Source organism: Exophiala spinifera (assembly GCF_000836115.1).
Source record: "Exophiala spinifera strain CBS 89968 unplaced genomic scaffold supercont1.3, whole genome shotgun sequence".
In the NCBI taxonomy this organism is placed as follows: domain Eukaryota; kingdom Fungi; phylum Ascomycota; class Eurotiomycetes; order Chaetothyriales; family Herpotrichiellaceae; genus Exophiala; species Exophiala spinifera.
The window spans coordinates 3,259,253-3,282,707 of NW_015622515.1; the positions used below are offsets into that span (position 1 = coordinate 3,259,253).

The 23,455-nt window shown below is 52.5% G+C and overlaps 9 protein-coding genes across 9 annotated transcripts; 5 read left to right on the forward strand and 4 right to left on the reverse strand.

Annotated features, from left to right (window-relative positions):
* Positions 1 to 866: 866 nt before the first annotated feature.
* PV08_04925 (uncharacterized protein) lies at positions 867 to 2,900 on the forward strand (the record flags this gene model as incomplete). Its single annotated transcript, XM_016379269.1, has 2 exons — positions 867 to 2,026; positions 2,075 to 2,900. 2 exons carry the CDS (start codon positions 867 to 869, stop codon positions 2,898 to 2,900), a joined length of 1,986 nt encoding a protein of 661 aa, XP_016237946.1.
* Positions 2,901 to 3,450: 550 nt separating this feature from the next.
* Positions 3,451 to 4,245, reverse strand: PV08_04926 (uncharacterized protein; the record flags this gene model as incomplete). The annotated part of the gene is made up of 2 exons (XM_016379270.1): positions 3,451 to 4,060; positions 4,190 to 4,245. 2 exons carry the CDS (start codon positions 4,243 to 4,245, stop codon positions 3,451 to 3,453), a joined length of 666 nt encoding a protein of 221 aa, XP_016237947.1.
* A 597-nt stretch (positions 4,246 to 4,842) lies between these two features.
* PV08_04927 (uncharacterized protein) lies at positions 4,843 to 6,375 on the forward strand (the record flags this gene model as incomplete). Its single annotated transcript, XM_016379271.1, has 2 exons — positions 4,843 to 5,482; positions 5,543 to 6,375. 2 exons carry the CDS (start codon positions 4,843 to 4,845, stop codon positions 6,373 to 6,375), a joined length of 1,473 nt encoding a protein of 490 aa, XP_016237948.1.
* A 688-nt stretch (positions 6,376 to 7,063) lies between these two features.
* PV08_04928 (uncharacterized protein) lies at positions 7,064 to 8,312 on the reverse strand (the record flags this gene model as incomplete). Its single annotated transcript, XM_016379272.1, has 2 exons — positions 7,064 to 7,239; positions 7,457 to 8,312. The coding sequence occupies 2 exons, from the start codon at positions 8,310 to 8,312 to the stop codon at positions 7,064 to 7,066; spliced, it is 1,032 nt and encodes a 343-aa protein (XP_016237949.1).
* Positions 8,313 to 9,858: 1,546 nt separating this feature from the next.
* On the forward strand, positions 9,859 to 11,342 carry PV08_04929 (uncharacterized protein; the record flags this gene model as incomplete). The annotated part of the gene is made up of 3 exons (XM_016379273.1): positions 9,859 to 9,953; positions 10,016 to 10,476; positions 10,570 to 11,342. The coding sequence occupies 3 exons, from the start codon at positions 9,859 to 9,861 to the stop codon at positions 11,340 to 11,342; spliced, it is 1,329 nt and encodes a 442-aa protein (XP_016237950.1).
* Positions 11,343 to 12,364: 1,022 nt separating this feature from the next.
* PV08_04930 (uncharacterized protein) lies at positions 12,365 to 15,017 on the reverse strand (the record flags this gene model as incomplete). Its single annotated transcript, XM_016379274.1, has 4 exons — positions 12,365 to 12,475; positions 12,583 to 14,494; positions 14,545 to 14,675; positions 14,724 to 15,017. The coding sequence occupies 4 exons, from the start codon at positions 15,015 to 15,017 to the stop codon at positions 12,365 to 12,367; spliced, it is 2,448 nt and encodes an 815-aa protein (XP_016237951.1).
* Positions 15,018 to 15,503: 486 nt separating this feature from the next.
* On the forward strand, positions 15,504 to 19,269 carry PV08_04931 (uncharacterized protein; the record flags this gene model as incomplete). The annotated part of the gene is made up of 2 exons (XM_016379275.1): positions 15,504 to 15,605; positions 15,652 to 19,269. 2 exons carry the CDS (start codon positions 15,504 to 15,506, stop codon positions 19,267 to 19,269), a joined length of 3,720 nt encoding a protein of 1,239 aa, XP_016237952.1.
* Positions 19,270 to 19,665: 396 nt separating this feature from the next.
* PV08_04932 (uncharacterized protein) lies at positions 19,666 to 21,790 on the reverse strand (the record flags this gene model as incomplete). The annotated part of the gene is made up of 3 exons (XM_016379276.1): positions 19,666 to 20,624; positions 20,674 to 21,547; positions 21,608 to 21,790. 3 exons carry the CDS (start codon positions 21,788 to 21,790, stop codon positions 19,666 to 19,668), a joined length of 2,016 nt encoding a protein of 671 aa, XP_016237953.1.
* A 737-nt stretch (positions 21,791 to 22,527) lies between these two features.
* PV08_04933 (40S ribosomal protein S26E) lies at positions 22,528 to 23,126 on the forward strand (the record flags this gene model as incomplete). The annotated part of the gene is made up of 4 exons (XM_016379277.1): positions 22,528 to 22,550; positions 22,628 to 22,649; positions 22,703 to 22,808; positions 22,909 to 23,126. 4 exons carry the CDS (start codon positions 22,528 to 22,530, stop codon positions 23,124 to 23,126), a joined length of 369 nt encoding a protein of 122 aa, XP_016237954.1.
* Between the last annotated feature and the right edge of the window lie 329 nt (positions 23,127 to 23,455).

Sequence of the window (23,455 nt, forward strand, 5' to 3'; positions counted from 1 at the left end):
TGCCTCGAGTCTTGTCGCAACTAAAAGAGGATACCAGACACATGCAGCAGTAGCGCTTTTTGGCGCCAAACAACCTCCTCAATCTCGTCCTCACCGCCTGCACTCATACGCCGCCCGCTCACACACCTCACTTTGGGCCTGCGTCCAAGGAGCATCTTACCACCACCACCGCCAACACACACGCATACGACCGGCACTCTTATATCCCTATACCCACTGAATCCTTCAGTCCGCCTGCGTTCATCTCCAAGCCGTCCCTGACATTGTTGTGGGAAGCTTTGGCCGCGGACCTTTCAGCGCCCTTCCTTTCTGTCATTCCTTCAATCTATCATAATTCCTCCTTTGTTTAGCCGTCCTCCTTGTAAGGCCGCATAACGACCTTTTGACAGCCTCTGGTCCGTTACACAACGACGCCCTCCGACGAGACTTGGCTAGACACCAATTCATCCACGAACCCTCACTTTGCTTTTGGTTCTTCGTCACCCCAGCTAGCCTCAGTCAGTCTTATTTGGACACAACTAGGGATTACAGCGCCATTGGTGCATGCCGGTTCAAAAGCCCTCCTTGCGCTGATAGTGCATACGCGTCTTGTGTATCGACACATCCAATTTCGAAGGTGGCTAAACGGACAGACTGCGCCTGTGGTGGTTTGGACTCGAGCACATCTCCCAAACTTTCGCCCTCCTTTCAGCTTAACTTTTTGGATAAACTCTACGTCAGTTGGAAAGAGGTGGCACGGTCAGGAACTACATCCATCGGAGACATCCACGTTCCGTTGATCTGGGGCACTGAGGTGACTGTCCGACAGAAAGGACGGCCGGCTACTTGCAGTCGGCCCTGTGAATGACATCTCGGGAGACACAAATATGCCTAGAGCCTCGGGCTTGCCGTTCCTCAACCTGTCGCCCAAAAATGAAGAGTTCAATGGCCTGACGCCTGCAACGTTGAGTCCCCGTTCGACGGGATCGCCTCAAACTCCCGCTTCTGTTCCCGGTTCGCCAATGCTTCAGCAACCACCGACGCCGTCTGTCATGAATCCTCTCTCAGCATCCTCTCACAATGGAGATGGCAACCACCGAACTGGTTCAACCTCCCCTCGAATTACAGCCATGCCAGAATTCCCTCCGTCGCCTGGCCCGCTACCGCAGTCCCCGAAGCACGGTCGTGAGCCATCTAAGGGTTTCTTCTCTAATCTGATGGCTTCAAAGTCCTCGCACAAAATACAATCCTCTGAGGCAAGCATCCCAGAAACGAGTGAAAAACCAACTGGAAGAAGTCGCACGAGCTCCAAAGACCGATCTTTGCAGTCCGTAAAGAAACAAGGCTCGACTCCAGACTTGCCGAAGATGGCAGGGGGTACTGCTTCGGTCGCTGAGCATACCACAGCCCAGCCGGAATCATTCAATCAACAGACATCCACAGATTTTGCGCAAGGCCACAAGAAGGGAAAATCAAAGTTCGGTGGCATTCTGAACAGGACAAAGACCACAAAGCCAGACGACGTCGGATCGAAATCGAGAGGCGTGGTTCCTGGTCAGCTACATGTTGAAACGGCAAACAGTAATAGTGATAGGTTTGAAGGTTCGCCAAAGACAGCTCCCATCAAAGCCGACCATCGTGATAGAGCTTTTGGACAAGAGAGAGGCCATGCCACGAGAAACCATTCGGCAGATCGCCATGTCAGGGAAGAAATGAACATGGCAAGGAAAGAACGTCAAGTTGGCAACGCACCTGTCTCTTCATCCTTGAGAGAGGGTGCCACCCTTCAGCTGCTGTCGAACATCCACCAAACTAGCAAAGGTATGGGTGATCGCCTGGGTAAAGCTGGCAAGGGCTTCTTTGGCAAGATCGCGAGGAGCGGCAGCAGCAATGAGCGTGAAGTAATCACGGATGACAATTATGTCTGTACCACCATCAACTTGCCACTGGTCAAGCAAACTCGCAAAACTAGAATCGCTCGACGCCTTGAGCTCTCGAAAGACAAGACAGAGTTTTGGATGCCAGCTTTGCCATGGCGATGTATTGAGTATGTTTCAGTAAACCCTTGCTTTGGAAATGACTAACAGAACTACAGCTATCTGAACATGAATGGGTCAGAGGAGGAGGGTCTGTACCGCATCCCGGGAAGCGGCAAAGAGGTGAAACATTGGCAACGGCGTTTCGATACTGAATACGACATCAATCTCTTCGATGAACCAGACTTGTACGATATCAACACCATTGGCTCCATGTTCAAATCATGGTTACGAGAACTTCCTGACGAGATTCTACCCAAAACGGTCCAGAATAAGGTGGCTACTGAATGCGCTGGTGCTACCTCCGCGCCCCAACTCCTGAAAGACGAACTTTCCAAGCTGCCTCCTTTCAATTACTACCTCCTCTTTGCCATTACCTGTCATCTCAGTCTGCTTCACAGCTACGCCGACAAGAACAAAATGGACTATCGCAATCTGTGCATCTGTTTCCAACCATGTCTCAAAATCGACGCCTTCTGTTTCCAGTTCCTCGTAATGGACTGGAAGAACTGTTGGCAGGGATGCTGGACCGAGAAAGAGTATCTCGAAGAAGAATACCGCCATGAGCGAGAAGGATCGGCCGGCGACAGCGAAGATTTGGCGGTTGACGACAGGGCTCTTTCATCCAGCGGTAGCAGCCAGCCACCAACTGCACCGGTTCCACCTCGAAGTGCTGACGCTGCTACTCAACGTAAATCTATGGCTCCAAAAGCCAAGCAACGGAGTCTATCCTCGGACGCTCGGTCTAGAGACAGGTCCAACAGTGGACATGCAGCGACACAGAGCGTGCCTGCTGTACCCAGAATGGTGACTCCAGAACCTCCCAAAGTTTCACTGGATCAAAAACTGCCTGAGTTGACAGGCCTGTCGCCTATCAGGATGTAAAACGGTTCACTTCAACCTTTACCAGATACCCCTTTTTTCATGATGCATCACTGGTGCGAGTAGGACGGAGTCAACAAATGAATTTAGTGTTGCATCTTGATGAGCGATTGCTGATTGGAGCTGATGGAGCTCCTGAAAGATTTGGCTGTATTATCTAGCTGGCTTCAGACCAGCATTGACGTCTTTACGTTTGCATTGGCTTTTTCAGGCTGGGCTTTTGACTATGATGCGTTTGGAGGACAAGATTGACGACAGAAGAGCTAGAAACAAACCCGAGGTCATGATACCTCACAATTGTATGAATAGGTGCATGTAAAGAGCCACGAGCCTTCCAACATCGAATAGATGAAGCTCAAGATCGAGGAAAAATGGATATGCCGTTCCCATTTCCAACTGTTTCGAGTCGTATAAGTGACTGCCGCCGGTGTAAAAACATTTTAGTCAACCGCTACTTTCGTCACAACAGAGCGAACAAGTCGACGGAACTAGCCATTCAAACCTGAAGCCCATCGCCCGGTACGTACACCATACAAAGAACGGCGTCGTGGCTTCAACCGACTTTGCCCTTTCTATTCCTGCGCTCGTTGTTCCTCTGTCGTCGCTCCTGGCGCTTTATCCGGTCGACGCGTTCCTTTCGCCCTTCTGTCCGTACGTTCTTGCCCTCGCTCTCCTTGGCGGCCTTGTCGTCGTCGAGTTCGACGAGCCACTCGTTCTCAGCGGCCTTGTTCTTGCCCTTGTACCCCCACTTCTTGACCCACTCGCCGCTCTCCTCGTCGTAGACGAGGTTCTTCTTGCGGTCTTCCAGAGCTGCGCCGCCGTGGAGGTTGCCCGCGTACTTGCCGATGCCCTTCTTGCGGGCGAAGAGTTCCCATTTCGTGGGCGCCTTGGGTTTCGGTAGCGGTTTCCACCGTGGCAGGTTCGTGACCGGAGGTGGCAGCGACATCACGAGGCCGTCCGGCGTCGATGTTATGGAGCAGGTCGTCAAGAGCGTGTTGAGGAGCGATTGGGCGCCGTCTCGGGCGAGGGTCTGTAGTGTGGTGTTGCGGTCGGCGTAAGACTGAGAGAGAAGCGTGCTCGTTGACGGGAGAGGATTGGGGTCTGTGGCGGCGAGGTATGCGAGGTCGTAAGTGTATGGTGTCGGCTTCTCGACGGTCGTGGGACTATGGGAACTTGTTAGCATGGACGAGGGTTGTTGCATCTGCAAGTTTCATCGGAGTAGGAGAGAACAAGGCGGTGGACAGAGACAGAGGGAAATTCTGTCTAAATGCGAGGGAACATTGAACACCTACAGTCTGTCGGGCTTGGAGGAAGAGATGTCAACGGAAGGTACAGAGGCGTCGGCCATTGTGGTGTCTGCCGTGGTTCTGGCCATCTTGATGCGACTTGCGGTGGTTATGAGGTCCTGCTTGCTGGTTTGGCCCGGCAAGAAAAAAGTCACGAAGCGAGCGACGACGACACGGCCTCTCCGCACGCAGGAGAAAAAGTTCGAGTGGCTGCTTTTAGATAAGCGATAAGGGGCCTCCCACTGTACTAGTTAGTACTCAGCCTCGTCGGATGCCACAGCCTTGCGGTCCCAGCATAAGTCAAAGAACTGGGACTTTAGTTATTATTCTCCAGCATTGTCATGGTTTCTTTCGGCTTTGTTACCCATCTACTTGGGGCTTGGTTAATACAGATATTGATCCTCTTATCATTCTATACGAATTTCGCGCAGAGGGTAGAGCTAATCGGAGCAACAAGACAGTGGTCAACCTCGAAGTGTGAAATGGAGCGGCACGAGATAGCTCCCTTTCCCGGAATTTATCTCTTGCCGCGTTTTCAGATTTTCCGTGCTCTTAACCTTCCGCGTTTCATGATCGGACATTGACAGGGCTGCTTCACATTACTCTCGCCTCTTCGCAGCTGCGGTCTTGTGCCGGACAAGACACAGAGACCAGGCGCGATGTCGCTAGCTATCTGTATCGATTGTCTGTCGCGATTCCGCATCTCGACGAACACCCTCACCCGATCAGTCAAGACGGCAAGCTTGCTCCCTCAAGCAGCGTCCTTCCACACATCCCTAATTCAAAATGCCAACGTCGTCAAAGCCAAGTCATCGGCCTCGAAGCAGCACACCCTTAAATTTCGAGGATCTCAATCTGCAAGATTGAAAAAGAAAGTCAGGGAACGGCCGAAGGTACCTCCTGTTGGCGAACGCAAAGCCCAACGTCGGCGAATCGTCTTGAGTAACACCAATGCTCTGGAGGTCGCGGACCTGGAAACGTGGAGCAAGGAGAAGATGACAGACTCTCAACTAGTAGGGCAGGTGGTGGCTTTGGACGGAGAGCTGCTCGATCAACTCAGAGACGCCAAAGCCTTCAAGCGGACACAGAACTGGAGCTTGTTTCGAAAGCCTGCGACTTTGATCCGAAATGAAACAATCGCTATTGGCAAAGAGATCGAGGCCTTGACCAGTAGTCAAGACAACAAAATGGTCAAACATCTCGTGGCTGGAGAGACACATTCTGGAAAGAGCATTCTCATGCTTCAAACGATGTGCATGGCCTACATGAATGACTGGCTTGTTCTGAGTGTTCCTGAGGGTAAGATTGAACACACTTGTCTACCTTGTCTGTCAAGCAGAAATAGCTAATATCTTGCAGCTCAGGATCTTATGAACAATACATCCTCTTATGGCCCTCTACGCCAAAAGGAAGGTGCTCCCACCCCAGAAGAGCAATTATTCATTCAACCACATCTAGCTCAAGCGTTCCTCGAACGAGCTTTATACTCAAACGAAGCCGTCCTGAGTGGTTTGAAGATCAACCACGAGCTACCCAAAAACATCCAGCTGAAACAGGGATCAACACTGAGAGATCTACTCAAGGTCGGTGTGGATGATCACATACAAGCATGGCGAGTGTGGCAGGCTTTCTGGCGCGAAATAACTGAGCCTGGTTCAAATCCCAGACCACGGGTCCTCCTTGCGGCAGACAGCGTCGATCACTGGATGGGCCCCTCCAAGTATTTCGACGCTGACCACAAAGTCATCCATTCACAGCAGTTTGTGCTTATCCGGAATTTTACCAATCTCATATTCGGCAAGCAAAACGCGTCTTTTGCCAACGGTGGCATGGTCATCTTCTGCAGCACTGGGTCCAATTCGCCCGCATGCCCAACCTTCAAGCTGTTGATCAACCAGATGCGTGCCAAGGCCCGAGGTGTTTCGGCGACATCGCCCAAGTTTCCACTTCCCGTGCCTTTCAGCAAACCTGACCAGCGTGTCCTTGATCTCATCCCAGGATCTGACAATGTTGGCTTGGTTGATCTGAATGGGTTGAGTGTACCCGAGTCCAAGGGCTATCTGGAATACTTTGCGAAGAGTGGGTTGCTGCAAGCCAGACTTGACGATGCAAAGATTGCAGAGCTCAGAAGTTTCAGCGCTGGAGGTATTGTGGGAGAATTGGCCAAGTTTGGAAGCCGCATCAGGGCTTGAGAGGTATATTCGACCGTGTGGCTTTGTACGTTGCGCTCGATATATCTTGGCAGCGATGAGACAGCGCTTTGTGAGAAGTGATCAAATTCTTGGTGGACTGGCGACGGTTTGATGCGGCCATTTGTCCATATGCTGTGCCAGGCTTTACAGCGGCAAGGACGTGTACAAAAAGATTAAGTATTCTACATGTAAAGACTCGTAGATGGTTGGAAGGTGACATGTATCCTTGAACCTGTCGTTGACGGAATCTTGTACCTACATAACCGAAGGCGCTTCTCAAGTTCACGTGGTGACACGGTGCAAAAAGACCGTTTCCTGCAGCCCCCCCTTCATTCAGTTCGGTCTTACCTACACGTACCCAAGGTATGTATAATAAGAAAATGTACTTCTACACTGTAGAAACTACACGAGAGTACTCGTCGCATGAGGCTGGACCGATTGACGGGTTCGTGGACCCTGTAGAGTATGTATACCTATGTACATACAGACTTTACACGCCGGCCTCCCCTCCCCCCTCTCCCTCCCTTTCTTTCCCTCGCAACTCCCTCGTACCTTGCCAACCTCAACCTCAACCTCACCGGCCCCGTGGCCACCACCCCTTCCTCCCCCCGGCGGGGCTACGTGGGAGGGTATGGTGCCTGCTTCAACACGGGGGAGTAGGACAACAGCACCGGGCATTTGCCATTCTCTAGAAGATTGCAAGAGCATTCGGCGGGCTGCCGACTGATCCGGGGACGTTCAACGGACAACTGGTAAGTAAGAACTCGTAGCGGCCGACCTTTTTGCAATGCTCGCCCAAGGCCTTCAGGTCCCATAGCTCGCCGATGTTGAGACCGAAGCCGGACAAGAAGTATTGATGAAGGACTAGAGCGCAAGCAGAAAATTGTGAGAATAAGAAGAAGAGAAACGGGACGACCGGAGGGAGAAAAATGAAAAGAAAAGAAAAGTGAACGACAAGTCAAGCAAGAACGCTGATGATGGACGGGGGGGAGTTTGGCATAGTGTATGATATGAAAGACCACTCCTGGATCCTCGGTACGAATGTGCGCGCGCGCGTGGGTGTTTGTGTGTAGTTGCTCACCTAACTCATTGAGCCCTCCAACGCGATTGCTGTCCTCTTCGATGGTGGGAGGAATGACCTCGTAAGCAATGGCGTCGCCCGCGACGCCGGAAAAGTGGTGGTTCCACGTCCACCTCGCCATGGCCTTGTTCCCCTGGACGCCGACGCACTTGTGGCTGGAGAGGCGCTTGGCCTGCTCGTCGGCCGAGATGCCCGAGAGGTCGTCGGTGAAGCCGGAGCGGACGAGCAGGATGTCGCCGTGCTTGAAGGTGGTTCCCTGGTGCTTGGCGACGGCCTCGAGGTCCTCGACCGTAATGGCGTGGGCGTCGAAGCACGAGTACGAGATGCCCTTGGCCCGCGCGTACTCCTTGTAGTCGAGGAGCACGCCGCGGCCGACCAGGCCGCCCCGGTCGTGCCAGTGGTTCAGCGTCGGCAGGGCTCGCTCCGTGTCGAAGGTGCCAAAGGGTTGCACCAGGTCGTCCTTATGGGGCTTGGTGCCGTTGTAGTTGGTCCCCGAGCCCTGGTGCGCGTAGTGCACCAGACTATCCCACTGCGACGAGCACTGCGTGTTGAACTCGACCTCGTCGTCGAAGCAGTGGATCGTCATGTTGGGATCCTCGAACTCGAAGGGCTTATGGACGAGCCCTTTGCGGTTGAACCCGGGCGTCGAGATCGCTCCGATGGGCCAGTTCAGGGAGACGGAGACTCCGTCGCGCGCTTCCTTGCACGCCTCCTTGACCACGTCGGGGGTCAGGAGGTTGATGCATCCCAGGTGGTCCTTTTTGCCGTCCTTGTCGAACAGCCCCCACGCGCGATGTGGTACGCCGTCGACCGTGGGAAGGCTGTCGAAGTCAGGGAGGTTCTTGTAGTCTGCCATTGTTGGCGAAATTGTATGTTTCTCTGAATGGCTACTTTGACTTAAAGAGTCCTTGCAACGCGCTTGACAGGCTTGGAGATGATGAAGCGGGTAACACGGAGAGGAAAGAGAGACGACATTTCCAACAGAGAAAGGTGTCTCTCGACGGCACCTTTGACTTTGAGAGACGAGACCCTCGGTTGTAGAGCTGTCCGTGACCTACCTCGAGAACCTGGGGGAGGTGGGGTACGTGTGTCCCAGATACCCAGGTCTATATCACAATGAGGCTGTTTGGGGAAGGAATGGCGACGAAACCCCCTCAAGAATGGAGTTCGAGATCCAAACAGCCTCGGCAGCTTCGGGCGGTGATTGAAGTCAAAATGATCGATCAGTGTGGGCAGTCCCATACAAACCACCGCCCAGGAAATGGGATTGATGGGGCCCTGCGAAAGATGTGTTGGAGATGACACGGGCCTCCTTTGGACCGCAACCGAACCGCCGACCTTGGAAATTGTCCATTTTGGGATTGAAATCCTCAGGAGTAGATGAGCATAGTGTAGGTGGGAGTGAGCGGGTGAATTCGATGGATTTTGTTGTTACTTGGTACTTTCCAGGGACTGTGTGCCCCTTGCTGTCTCTACGGCGTCCGTCATTCATGTCGAGTCAGTCAAGTTTCTTGTGGTGAGGTTCAAAACGCCAACAGTTGAGGCATCGCAGTCCATTTAATGATTGTTCGATGCCTTTGCGCTTACTCAGGAATGTCTGGGCCTGATGGTTGACTTGATGCCTCTTCAGTCGGTACCTCGGATGCTACAGGAGAGGTATCTACCTACAGGACATGGAGTAGCTAAGGTCCATAGGTAATTACCGGCCAGATATCTCTGCACTCCTCCGTAGCGACCTACACATGTGGCCTCAGCAAGGTACCGAGTGTATGTATATAATCACACTCTGTCCTCGGTAGCACCAGCCGCAGCAGTGACGCGGCATGTTCAGCCACATTGCAGGACGACGCCGCAGGTTGAAGTTCTGACCGGGTACTCGTACCTGAGGTAATGAATTCTCTGTGAATAAATTGTCCGTAAAGAACACCTCATCATTACCGACAGGAGTATTTTTTTATCGACCTCATTTTGCCCAAGCCAGGCATCATGATGCGAGGTTTTGTCACCGGCAAGTGCCAATTGGCTTCAAGCTTCTCCAGCCCCCTTTTGCGTCTGTTCACGTCTCCACCGCCTCATCGACTTGCTGACAAGATAGAACACAACAAGCGAGAGGGCTGAGCGATCTGTCTCATGTTTCAGCAGCCAAACATCCAATCGCTGCCATTCCACTTTCTCTCGGCACGTCTCACTGATTTCTTGGGCACGCGACACCAAATGTCGACTAGGCATCTTACATGATCCTTTTCTTCAGAATAAAACTGCCAGAGCTTCGCCATCCAAGATCTGTCTGTCACTGTCGCCTTCGTTAATAAATATTTTCCATGCTGTCGCTTTGTTTGTTGCCAGAAAACGTCGCCCTTCTCTAGGCACCTCCTCCAGGTTGTGAATCACGCTCCCCGAGCATGGATCGATTGAAGAGGCAACTCAATGGCCCTTCGAGCCGCCGAGTTCCCCTGCGGGCCTTTATATCTTATGCACTGGATTATTTAATCATCATGTACGTGTCCGTCTTGGATCATCCGAGGAGTTCTCGACAGTGGTCTTCTAACATTGACTCAGCGTCCTCGCCATCATCTACGGCGCACTGGACAAGCTGGTCACGCCCTTCGCACAACACTTTTCCCTCAACAACATCTCCATACAGTACCCGTACGCGGTGAAGGAGAGAGTGCCAATCGCCTGGGCCCTGGTCATTTCAGGCCTCTTCCCGGCCGTCGTCATCGCCGTCTACACTCTCTGCGTCGATGGCTGGTTCTCTCACCAGCGTCGCACCACCCACACGAGGTCCAAATACAGCTTTGCGGACAGACTCTGGGAGCTCAATTGTGGATGGTTGGGCCTTCTCCTGGCCCAAGGTGCCGCCTTTGTCATTACCGGCTCCCTGAAGAACCTCTGTGGAAAACCTCGTCCAGACCTCGTGGATCGATGTCAGCCTCGAGCAGGCTCGGCAGATGGGGTACCATATGGCCTCGTCACAAGGGCAATCTGTACACAGACAGACTCGGCCATCATGCAAGACGGTAAGCTCCTCACGGCCCCTGACTCCCCCTTTCTCCCTGATTCTCGACGTTGTCTATTTTCTCCTCACTCGTTAACCTCGCTCACTCTTTCAGGCTTTCGCTCGTTCCCATCTGGCCACTCCTCTTCATCTTTCGCTGGGCTCTTCTACCTCTCCCTCTACCTTGCGGCCAAACTGCACGTGCTCGACCAAAAGGGTGAAGTGTGGCGGACCGTGATTGTCCTGATTCCGACGCTGGCAGCGTCATGCGTCGCCATGTCCCGCATCATGGACGCCCGCCACCATCCGTTCGACGTCCTTTTTGGCTCGGCACTTGGCATCTTGTGTGCCTGGGCTTCTTACCGCCAGTACTTCCCGCCAGTCAGCCACTCCTGGGAAAAAGGTCGAGCATACCCCATGAGAACCTGGGGAACGCCCGTCAGACGACCCGTGCTCGGCAAGGTGCTGGTCGACAGCGAAACACTCGAGGTCCTCGACGACAGGGTGCCCCCATCGGGAGTGGACTACGACGGTGTCGACACTTCTTCAGCACACGAACTCAAACCGCAGACCCTGGGCTCCCGTCTAGCGACGACGTCAAGCCATCAGCAGCAGCATCGTCTTCAACAATCTAATTTCGGGACTTCGTCGTCTCCCGCGACGGACGTCGAGACAGGCTACGCGGGTCCCGCGCAACCACCCTTTGGATCCCAGAGCAGTGGAAACGCTTTCCGCAACCAGATAGCCCAGAACCAGCGCATGAGAGCAGGATACGGCGATGCGAGCCCCGAGCGCGAGGCGGCGGCGGCGGCGGCGGCAGGCGGCTCGGACGACGAAGACGATCTCGCCTCGAGAAGACCTTTGCAGGGTCCTGCGTTGCGTTATTAATACTTTTCGGTTGAAAGCTCCGTACCGGAGGTAGAGGTGAGCCTGGTTTCGAGCTTCTTGGTTATTTGCAAATTTTGCACAGCATGGCATGTGGCATATGGCATATTTACTGGGCGTTCAAAAAAAAAGGCCAACAGGCATGCACGCATGGCGCAACGGGACTACTTTACTTTTCATATAGAGGAAGCACAAAGCCCAAAATATCCAAGAGGAGCGATGCATGTATGTGTTTCTGGAGAACATGTGTTTCTGGAGGATCTCGAGGGAGACTTCGGACTTTATCATCAACCCCAAAATGGCGTTTCATCTATAAACCTTGGTACGCTCGACGAGGATGTCAATGACAAAAATACGAATACTACAACTTAGACCTAGCTAGCTTGGTCGGTACCTAGGTAGACGGACGGATAGACATTGCTGAGACTATTCGTCCGTCGTGACAATGAGCCCTTGAACATCCCATGCAAGAACGGGTGCAAAACGAGCCATGGCACGCAGAGGAAGCCGAAAAAGACCCACGAAATCAAAAAACTCGAGAAAACCCAAGCCTGCACCCAAGCCTGTACCTTGGATGGAACAAGATCCCAAAGAACAGGGGCTGAAACTTTCTCTGGAACATGTCTGTCTGCATCAAAATCTGGCTGACAACACGCCTTGTATTCATCACGACTGACTGACTCCTTGATCCCCCAAATACCGATCAAAAGTTGTACCCTTGAAGAAATGTGTCACCGCAATCCTCCCCTCGTCGTCTATTGAGCTCATAAACTTTTTCCTCTTTCTCATACCTACATACCTCGGGCAGGCATACATAGGTCTATACCAAACACGATATGGTCGGAATGATGCTGTCGGGGGTCTTTAGTTCTTGACGTCGATCCTCGTGCCACACGAGAACAACAACACAAGTGCGTCTGACAATCTTTCAAGACTGAAGCGGCGGTCTCCGGTCTTCGAGACTGCCACAACTACCCAAACTCTGTAGAAAGACAACCTCCGCACAGAGTAAACAACATCTTTCTCTACTCCGAATGATCGCCGTCATCCATGTTCTCATCATCGTCATCCTCGTCATCACTGTCGCCGGCCTCGATCCAGACCAGTCTCGCTCCGTTATTGGCAAGTTGCCAGACCTGTGAGAAAACATCATCAGCATTGAGTCTCGCCAGTATACACACGCGCAAGCATAGAAAAGCGAGACACAAAAGGGAGAAGGGAAAACCCCAGGGCCAAAACTCACATCGAGAAGTTCATACTCCTCCACCGTTCGGGTAAGTTGATCCTGCGTGAAGCCCTTGGCGAGAATCAACTCGGTCACACGCCTCATGTTCAGCTCTCCTCTGGCCCCTCTGCTGACACTCGCGGCGCCAGACTCCCTCATGCCGCGGATGAGATCGTAGATGCGCGAGCTGACCGTCTGGTCGCCCTGGGCACGCTGGTCGTGGTACAAGCTCGCCTTGGAGACTTCAATCAGTCGCAATGCCTCGTCGACGTCCTCATTGACCACTTCCTCGCTGAACCGTAATCGGGCCAGAGCCTGCGACAAACGCAGCACGCCCAGCAATGTACGTGGCGATGTGTGGGTGAACTGCTTCTTGGAGCCCTCTTCGCGCTTCTGCTGCTGACGCATCCGCACATACGCACCCACCATGTAGTCGGAAACGGACTTGGGCACGTTCGGTCTGAAAGTACGAGCCTGCGCGATGTACTGGCGCACCTCGTGGGGGGCGAAGACAACACCCTCACCCTCGCGCTCGGGATGGGAGTTGTGCATGTGCACGTAGCAGACGTGGTTGGCGAGCTCCTCATCGGCCTCACGAGATGGTGTGTCAAGAATCAAGAAGAGCACGTCGAATCGTGATAGAAGCGCCGCTGGCAAGTTGATGTTGTCCACGGGAGAAATGCGCGGGTTGTATCTCCCGTAGAGCGGGTTGGCGGCCGCGAGAATCGATGTTCGCGCGTTCAAGGTGGTAGTGATTCCCGCTTTGCTGATTGAAATGGTTTGCTGCTCCATGACTTCGTGGATCGCCGTTCGATCGCCGTCGTCCATCTTGTCGAACTCATCGATGCAGCAAATACCATTGTCTGCAAGAACGAGAGCTCCGCCTTCCAACACCATTTCGTCCGTGACCGGGTCTCTCATGACAGCTGCCGTCAGACCGACACCACTGGATCCGCGACCGGTCGTGTAAACGCCTCGAGGCGCAACTTTGGTGATGTATTTCAGAAGTTGGGATTTGGCCACACCGGGATCGCCCATCAAACAGATGTTGATGTCACCACGGATTCGCATGCCGTCGCCCATCGTCTTGGTCACACCGCCAATCAAGAGCAAGAGAAGAGCCTTCTTCACATCCAGATGGCCATAAATCTCAGGAGCAATCGACCGAGCTAGGTACTCGTACATATGCCCGGTAGCCTTGAACGACTCGATTCGCCGAATGATACGGGGATCCATCTTTAGGTCCTGATATGCCTTCTTGTGCTGTGTAATGTTTTGTGCCTCGAGATACGTGTCGGTGAGAAGACCAGCTCGGATGGCTCTGAACCCTGTGTACGGAGTGGGCAAGAAAATACCGTCGATGTCTACGACGTCGCCAGGATTAAGCTGCCGCGCGAGACTGCCGTTGCAGTGCACAGTTAACGTTCGCGGAATATGGCCGACTGGGACTTGATCTGCCATTTCTTGGATCTTGACTTCCTGGAAAGGCAAGAATTTCGAAGCTCTGGTTGACGGGAATAACTGGCCCTTAGAGTCGTTGGCTTTGCATTCATCAGACGGGCACAGCTGCAGAGGAGTGAAGTTTTTGGAGGTGATGGGTTGGAAGATTTCACAGCCACATCGGTCGCAGGTGTACGCCTGTATTCGGATGCTGGGCTTGACATCTGACACTCTTGTAGTAATGCCGCGCACCGTGATGAGGTGTCCCAAATGTTCTCCCCGGACCTGTCGAACAGCAAGAGTCTTCTTGGCTCTTTCTGAGGCGGACGATGTCAACGGCTTGAAGTTCAGAGTATATCTTCTAGTCAATTCTGGAGGAAATGTCGAGACAGGAAGGGCTGCGTCGCTGTCAGCTTCGTTGGCTGCTGCGACTGTCTCATTTCGCTTCGCTCGTTGCGCCATTATGATATCAAGGACATCATCTTTGAATCTTTCATGGAATCAGTACGCGGCTGGTTGCGGTATGATCTTCTCACTCACGAGATGTCCTTGCTGGCCTTTGGGATGACCTTGTCTACCGCTTCGGAGAACAGGTCGACATAGTGTTTCGTGTTGTTGGTCACTGACTCTACGAGTCTCAAGCTTATGTCGCCCGGGAGCGAATCTTCGAACTGTAGGAATTATCAACTAAAGCCACTTTAAAAGTCTGGCGCGCGCACCTCTTGTAGGTCGTCTAGTTCAACCAGGATATTCTGTCGCTCGCGGTCTGCCACCTCCTGAAGCATTTCCATGTATTTTCTCTTTGGCCGTCTCCTGGAGTTGGAGTCATCGGTAATGTCGTCCATGAAATCGTATTCATCGCTTGTATGATCGCCATCGAGGTGGAGGCTATCAATGGCTTCGGCGGCTGCGTCTGAAGATGTTTTTGAGGTCTCAAACTTCTTCAAGAAGGATTCAAAGGCATCCAGTTGTTTCGCATAATCAGCGAGCGCTTTGTGTTGTAGGAGCGCCATGTTGCTTGCGATGTGTGGAAGGAAAAGTTGTTGTAGCTGAAGTGCTGGAAGATGGGCGTGGGCTAGTATGCTATCTCTCAACCAGGGGTTAGCTGGAGAATGCGCATGGACTCTCCCAGCGCGCGTCGCGTAGTAATTTTCGACGCGTCTTAAGTGCTGCACTAAAGGGCGAATGACCTGCAGTATGATGTACGGTGGGTTACTTGCCTCGCACTGCAAATTGTGGCTCTCGCGAGCTTGAGCCGAGGTCCCCGACAATCGGCGGCGGCGAGGCAAGCTGCCAATGTCCTCAACATCAACTCCTCATGCCAATCAATGCGCGGATATCATCAGAATTAAAGCGTAACACGTCTGTTCAAAGCCAAGTTACTCATTTCTCCCTAGATTTTTGTATCTTTATTGTACCGAGCCACGCGAGAGAGCTGCACATCCATGGTTTAGCCATACGCTAGCTCATTCCCTGCCACTGTCAACAATTAGGACATCATGGCCCCAGCTGTCCGAGCAGAGGTTGTCCTAGTATCTCTGAAAAACTGCTTGATCAACTTGCCGCCAGGTTTGATTGCGTTAATCAGCAACACGAATACTGTAAGAAATATCTCTTCGCGACAAATCCTGTGCTTACTTCCCTCAGCCGGCGCAAAATGTGGTGGTCGAACTCCAGTACAAGTCACAGACTTTGTCCTCAGGGGCAGTATCTAGCAACAACAGTACAGGATTCCAGAGATCTGCCTATGTCGGGTGGACAGGAATGCCTAGTCGGACACGACCAGCCTCAGTCCTCAACACTGATCGAGCACGTCCGGGCCGTGAGCAAGAAACCCAAACGGTCGAAATAGACGCTACTTTTGCCAAAGTTTTGGGCCTTTCCGAGGCACAGAAAATTGGCATACTTATTCACCTAGACCCTCCGATTGCCCATAGTGTCAATATTGAGCCTCTCACGCCCGCAGATTGGGAGGCCATCGAGCTGCATGCCACTTTCCTGGAGCTGAATCTGCTATCCCAAATTCGAGCTTTGCCTAACCCGGCCTTCAGTATCAAAGGGGCTGTACAGTCTGAACATACGCATCCACTCACTTTGCATTTATCGCCGACCTCGACTGCAAACATTATAGTCACATCACTATCGCCGCCGATTCCCAGTACATCGCCATTTGCAAAGATCGCTCCAGACGCTGAAGTCATTGTTGCTCCCAAGACTCGACCTAAGTCCAATCGAAGCACAAGAGGTGTTGATTCAAGAAGCGTTGCGAGCCGAAGAAGTGGTAAGAGTGGTGTCAGCACCGCTCGCACTACCGGTTCTAGGAGGACTCTTGCTAGGCCTACCTTATTTATGCGAGCAATCGACCGAGGTTGTGCGGACATTTACTTTGACGACACTTCAAATAAAACTCCAATTGACAAGCTCTGCGTCTGGATTAGTCAGGACGTTCTCAATTCAGGAGCTCTCAAAGCGGCAACCTGGGCGAATGTTACCATCATTAAACCTGCTGGCCTACGTGCGCAGCTTGACTCAACCCAGGTAAACAAGTTGAAAGAGGAGGAAAGCAGCGAAGTGGGACGACCAGCGGCAAAGATTGTTGCCCAGGTTCTGCCGTGGCTGGCTCCTGTTGACGATCAACATGTGGTGTTGTCAACGCCACTATGCAAAATGCTCGGGGCAGATGGCCTTGTTGGTGCAATAGTCCGTATCGAAGCTGCTGGGCCACCTCTTCCTCGCTTTTCCATCTCAAAATTTCAGTTTTATCCCTTTGTATCGTCACTCTCGAAGAAGAAAGAAGGGCTAAAATTCGGCGGTGATACCCGACTAACAAAGCAAGCAGTGGCTGAAAAGCTTCGGCTTACTTTCAACGGTGGTGAGGGTCTTCTAACAGGTCCTATCACTGATGGCATGCTCCTCCCGACGACCGGACACCCGTCTTCTGCTTTTCATTTTGACGGTGGCATTTTGAGATTTCGTGTACCGTCCAATCTCGCAGAAGATCATGGATCGGACTATTTATGGGTGCTCGGTCAGGAACAGGAATTGGAATTTGATGTCAAAGACGAAATCCCTCGGCCAATGGAACTGACTACCTTGTTTCCAAGCTTTGCGCACGGCATACCTGCGGAAATCCCGAATCTCGTTGGTGTCGATGAGGTTATGAAACAGTGTATGTCCAATCTAACACTGTGCTCTTCGGTACTTTTGACGGGTGGAGTTGGGTCTGGTAAAACTTCTCTTGCTCAGTATATCGGCCAGAGACTGCGTGAGGATTATGTTTTCAACGTGACATACTTTGCATGCCAAAAGCTTGTTACAGATGAAACCCGAGTGTCCACCATCAAGGAGACCCTGACTAGACTTTTCATGTCTGCTTCATGGTGCGCCAGACTGGGCGGCCAATCTGTGGTCATTCTCGACGACTTGGATAAAATTTGCCCGGTTGAGACGGAGCTGCAAGTCGGTAACGACAATGGTCGAAGTCGTCAAATCACCGAAATCTTATGCGCCGTGGTTCGCCAGTATTGCAGCATCCATTCTGGTGTTACTCTGTTGACGACCGCTCAATCCAAGGAGTCCCTTCATAACATTATCATTGGTGGTCATATCGTTGGCGATATTATCTCGATCAAATCGCCTACGAAAGAGATTCGCCGCGATATTCTATACTCTCTGATCGGTGACGCACATCCTTCCAAGAGCGGTCACGCGCGAAACCAGAGCGACACCAGCATGTCCGAAAGCTCCTGGATGGACCCGTCAGTATCTTCATCTAGACCCGGTTCATCCTCGTCCTCGTCCCGGCCCGATGGATTCCATGTCTCGCCCAGTCTCGATCTCCTGGACATTGCTGGCAAGACTGACGGCTATATGCCTGCAGATCTGTCCCTCCTCGTAGCCCGAGCACGCAATGAGACACTTACGCGCATCATAACGCAGAACGACAACTCTGACAGCCCGCCGATTTTGACGAAGGAAGACTTTGACGCGGCTTTGCGAAACTTCACCCCATCTTCCCTTCGAAATGTTACTCTAACGCACTCGAGCACAACGTTCTCGTCCATTGGTGGTCTGCATGCCACCCGCAACACCCTACTCGAGACACTCCTCTACCCGACAAAATACGCTCCTATATTCGCCAATTCGCCCCTCCGTCTACGTTCTGGTCTCCTCCTCTACGGCTACCCAGGCTGCGGTAAGACGCTCCTCGCCTCGGCCGTCGCAGGCGAGTGCAATCTGAATTTCATCTCCGTCAAAGGGCCCGAGATCCTGAATAAATACATTGGTGCCTCTGAAAAGTCGGTGCGCGATTTATTCGAGCGCGCGCAAGCCGCGAAACCATGCGTGCTCTTCTTCGACGAGTTCGACAGTATCGCTCCCAAGCGAGGCCACGACAGTACCGGCGTCACAGACCGCGTCGTGAACCAGATGCTAACTCAAATGGACGGAGCCGAGGGCCTGGACGGCGTCTACGTCCTCGCAGCCACCTCGCGACCGGACCTTATTGATCCCGCGCTTCTACGTCCCGGCCGACTCGACAAGTCCCTCCTATGCGACATGCCCGACATGAACGATCGTCTCGACATCCTCCGTGCCGTGAGCACGAAGTTACATCTCACTCCTGAAGTGGAGAACCGGCTACTCAGCGTCGCGCAGCGAACCGAAGGCTTCAGCGGCGCCGATCTACAGGCGCTGATGTACAATGCCCACCTTGAGGCGATTCACGACTTGCTGGGCGACACGAAGAACGCCGACAAGGACAAGGACAAGGGCAAAGGTCTAGCGAACGGCGTGAAGGAAGGCGGCAGCGCACGGCGCAGGAAACGTCATGGCGCCGACAAGCACGACTTCATCCAGTTCCTGTTCGACCCCGAGGAAGACGCGCGTGCGAGGAAAGCCCTCACCTCTTCGGCCATGGACTCCAAGGCAGCGATTGCCGCCAAGCTGGACGAGCTCAAGCTGGCGAGGAAGCGAGAAAAGGTAGCTTTGAGGAACAGTTACGCGCGAAGCACGTCGGCAGCATCCGCCCACCACGACAACGCGGACACCGGTGGTGAAGCCAAGGACGACGAAAATGCCAAGGACGAAGTCGTGATCGAGTGGAAGCACATGGAGAAGTCTCTGTCTACGACGAGATGTTCGATATCGCCCGAGGAACAAAGGCGACTGGCTGCCATTTACCGCGAATTCGTGGTGGGCAGGAATGGAGAGATGCCGAACGGCCAGGGTGGGAATGAAATCGGCGGACGCACAAGTTTGATGTAGTTGTTTGTAATTGAGTGTGTGTACTGCTCATGAGCTTGCTTGCGACAACATGCAACCATCCGTGCCGACTGGGAAAGTATGTACTCGAATAAACTAAGAAAATTTGCACATTAAAGCACTTGGCTGGGAGGATGCTGTTCTTTGGCGCGGGGACTCTAGAAGCAGTTAAACCGATATACGTGGTTCCAAGGAGTTAAGATTCGTTGAGTTCTACACGTCCCAGAGTGGCCTGATCGTACCGCCTTTGAACTATAAACTGAATCCCACAATCCTGTACAGGATCAGTCATCAATCAATCTGTGCTCGCAATAGAATTAAAAGTGCGATAAAGGGGTTCTTGGAAAAGTCAAATCGTAACAATAAAAAGGGGATGCAAGCCGTAAGCCGTAAGTATCGTTATTTCGATGTAGCGCGACTGATGGTGAAGACTCCAACGATGACAACTGCGAGAGTCACGATTGCTCCAGGCAATAGCAAATCGTTAGGCACACCAGCGATATACTGCGGTTCCTCTGACTGATATATTGACGCAGCTGGTGCTCGTTTCGACCGTATTGTCCTGGCTGGAACGGCCTCTTCTTCGTCACTGTCTGCATTGTCCGTTGCGTGTGCCTCCTTCATGACGGACTCGGGTGGTGTGGGAGGCTTCGACAGCTGTGGTCGAGGATCGATGGTTGCAATAATCGGTGGCTGCGCAGGATCGTGGACGAACAGATCAACTTTATCTCTCTTACTTTGTCTAGCAAGGAGAATCGCATCGAGAAGATCCTGGTCGGTTGTGATGGAGACTGTGTCGCCTTCATTGTCCATATAACTCAAAGCGTATCCAGATTTGCCCAATGTACCATCCTCAACTGTTGCTTCACCTCCGACGGCTTCAAGTTCAGCGCCAAGTTTCGCTGTAACAGAGCTGACAAGTTCAGTAATCCCGTTCTTCGCGACCACCTGGACGCGATGGACTCGGCCGCTCGGGGCTTTAAATTTGAATGGGAATGGTGTTTCTTCAGGAGCTTCAACGGTGGGGATCACCTCTGAGAGCACATCTCCTCCGTGGTGGGAAGCCGAATCATGGGGCATAACACTATCACCTCTTTCATACGGTGGACGAGGATGTTCAGAGTCAAGGACCGAGCGATGGCCAGGCGTTGTTGGGCGATGGCTGCCCTCTCCAGACATGACAGACTCTGTGTCGTTGTCCATGGAGAGCCAAAACTTATTCCATGCAGGTCCTTCAGATTCTCCGGTGTTCATGGTGTTGATTTGTTCAAGCGTCGCATATGTCAATTTCAAGACATCAACCATGCCGACAATCTCGCCAGTCTCGTTCATGACTGGCAGGTTCAAATAGTGCCCGTCTACTCTGATCAATAGTTGTCACGTGAAAATGGGTTCTTGGAGACTTACCATGCATCTTTCTCAAAGCTGCTTGTATACTCATGTCCGAAGGTGCAAAATCGGGATGAGGCGTCATGACTCTGACCACGCTGCAGTTGGCTGGATCCAAACCCGGCGCAATGACTCGCAACACCACATCCTTGCTCGTGAAAATACCAGTGATGGAGCCTTGGTCCTGCACCAGGACGGCGGTCGTATGGTTCTCCTTCATTAATTGAGCAGCCTCTTTGACCGATGTCCTAACCGAAACAGTCGTTGGTGGAAGGCCGTTCAGCACCGACTCCAGTGTAGGTCCGGACATTTTCATACGAAGGGCCTCCACGTATTGAATGATTTGTTGAGGCTGGCTTGAGCCGAGCTCGGACTGAACACCCTCCAAGGCATCATACAACTTCCGTGAGGAACTGTAAGCTCGCTCCAGCTTTTCCATAGCCTCATAAAAGCATTTGGTAATATCCAGGATACCCGAGATGTCTTGATTCTCGTCCATGACAGGGAGATGTCGGAATCCCTTCCTCACCATAAGATCCAAAGCATCGGTCGCGCTAGTGTCGGTCCTCGCACACAAAGGGTTCTTGGTCATGATCTGTTCAATGGTGATCTGGCTGGCCTTGACTCCGGCCCCAACAACACGAAAGGCAAGATCTTTGGCCGTGAAGATACCGGCGATCCTCTCGTCATCGTCCGTCACAAGCACACAATCCTCTCTCTTCGCAGCCATGAGCTGAGCAGCTTCCGCAACGGTGGTGCTGGGCTTGATCTGCAGGGCCTGGCTCGGTTTCAGGGCAAGGACGGTTCCGGGAGGAGCTTTACGAGTATTTCGAGCGCGAGAGGGGACTTGCCTCTTCTTGCTGAGGTCTGCTTCCATTTTGCGTCGAATGGCCTGATCAGAGATGTGTTAACCTGGTGCCTCACTACAGTTCATTGGAAACACGAAACCTACCTCGTCTCTCTTGCTCTGCTTCTGCCGACTGGCAGACAGTGTCGAAGTGCCGGACATCTCGCTCGGGGCCGTAGTATTGGTGGAATCCAACTTTGGCCGGGGGATATTGGAAGGACTGTCGGTAAACGGGAGTTGGCCGCGTCTATTTGGCGTTCCTCGAAATGTACCGTTGACCCCAGACATGACTACGGAGGTGGTGAATGTCTGCAGATGACCCAAATGGTCTGTGTGAAGAGAGTAAACCACCAACGGGCGGTTTGTTTGGGGAGATGATTAGATTGAAAGCCCAGATCCCGACGAGAAGATTGGACAATAGATGGCCATCCGGTTGCCAGGGCTAGAGGGAAGGGAGTGATTCGCGGCGCAGGAGGATAAAATAAAGCCCGAGGTCTGACGAGTCTGATGCTTGTGCTTCTTCCAAGCGACACTCTGGAGCAGCCAATACAGATTGATAATAACTTGATAAGGGCTTGTTTGAACAGCACACAGACAAATATATCCACTGATTCTTACAGGCGACACATGCGTACTATAGATAAATTTACTACTGGTACTCGACCCGTGGAACTTTCTGAACCTGAACCACGATAGCCTGAAGTCCCAATCCGCAATGTCAGACAAAGCCAGTTTTCAGGCCCTAATCAGGGAGGGTAAATACAGCGTCACTGGCCTCTACACGCCGCAGCAGAACTCTGAGTGTCGCCAAGCATGACGCCCCATTTTATTAATCAGCATCTTGTCCCGGCGCACTTGCCATTTTTGCAGAATCCGCACACAACGAATTTGTGACCTTGAGGCTTCAAGTGGCGACGACATACTCCCGTTTACCAGTCAACTCCTCGACAACCACCGCCCAAGGAAGATTACAGAAATCTGTGTCGCATACCACAGATTTCACCAGTCTCCCAACAACCGCAATCATGGTCAAGAAGCGAGCGTCCAAGTAAGTCCAGCCGCGTCTCCTGAAACAGCCTCTGTCGAAGCCGTCAATCTCGCCTCATGTGCTGACTTTTACTGCAGTGGACGCAACAAGAGTGGACGGGTTAGTCGAACTCTGCGAAGACAACATTATTCACGAAATTAACCTCGATACAGGGCCACGTCAAGCCGATTCGATGCTCCAACTGCTCCCGCTGCACGCCCAAGGACAAGGCCATCAAGAGATTCACCATCCGCAACATGGTCGAGTCCGCTGCTATCCGTACGTCAGATCGAGCCCTCTCGATACCCCCTTGAGACAGATCCAGCGACGGGTCGGGACTTCCCTAGAGCCATGTCTGACAAGAGTTTCTACTTTCCAGGTGATATTTCCGATGCCTCAGTCTTCACCGACTACGCCGTCCCGAAGATGTATTTGAAGCTTCAATATTGCGTCTCCTGCGCCATTCACGGCAAGATCGTGCGTGTGCGATCAAGAGAAGGTCGACGAAACCGTGCCCCCCCTCCAAGAATCCGATACAACAAGGATGGCAAGAAGGTCAACCCCCAACAAGCCGCAGCAAAGACCACCCAGGCATAAGACCTTTCGAACTCGAATGGGTGATGAGTTAGTGGAATGCGTGGTGATAGGTTACAGCTGGGAGTTTCGCATGCTAAGCCGAGCTGGTGTTATGGTGAAGATTTTTAGCCATCAAAAAGCTGAAGGAGCATAGCGAAGGCGACCGGCTCACTTCTGTGCCGGCAAAAGGGTTACTGTCGAGACCAGAGCATACAGAAGATGGTACCCAATCAAAAATAGCTAGAAAGAGTCAAAGCCAAATTCATTTGACAATCCAGCACTGGAGAGTGTCTTTGCTATTCGGTGACCTTATGCCCTGCTCATGGCCTCAACCTTCCTTTTCCGCGTTT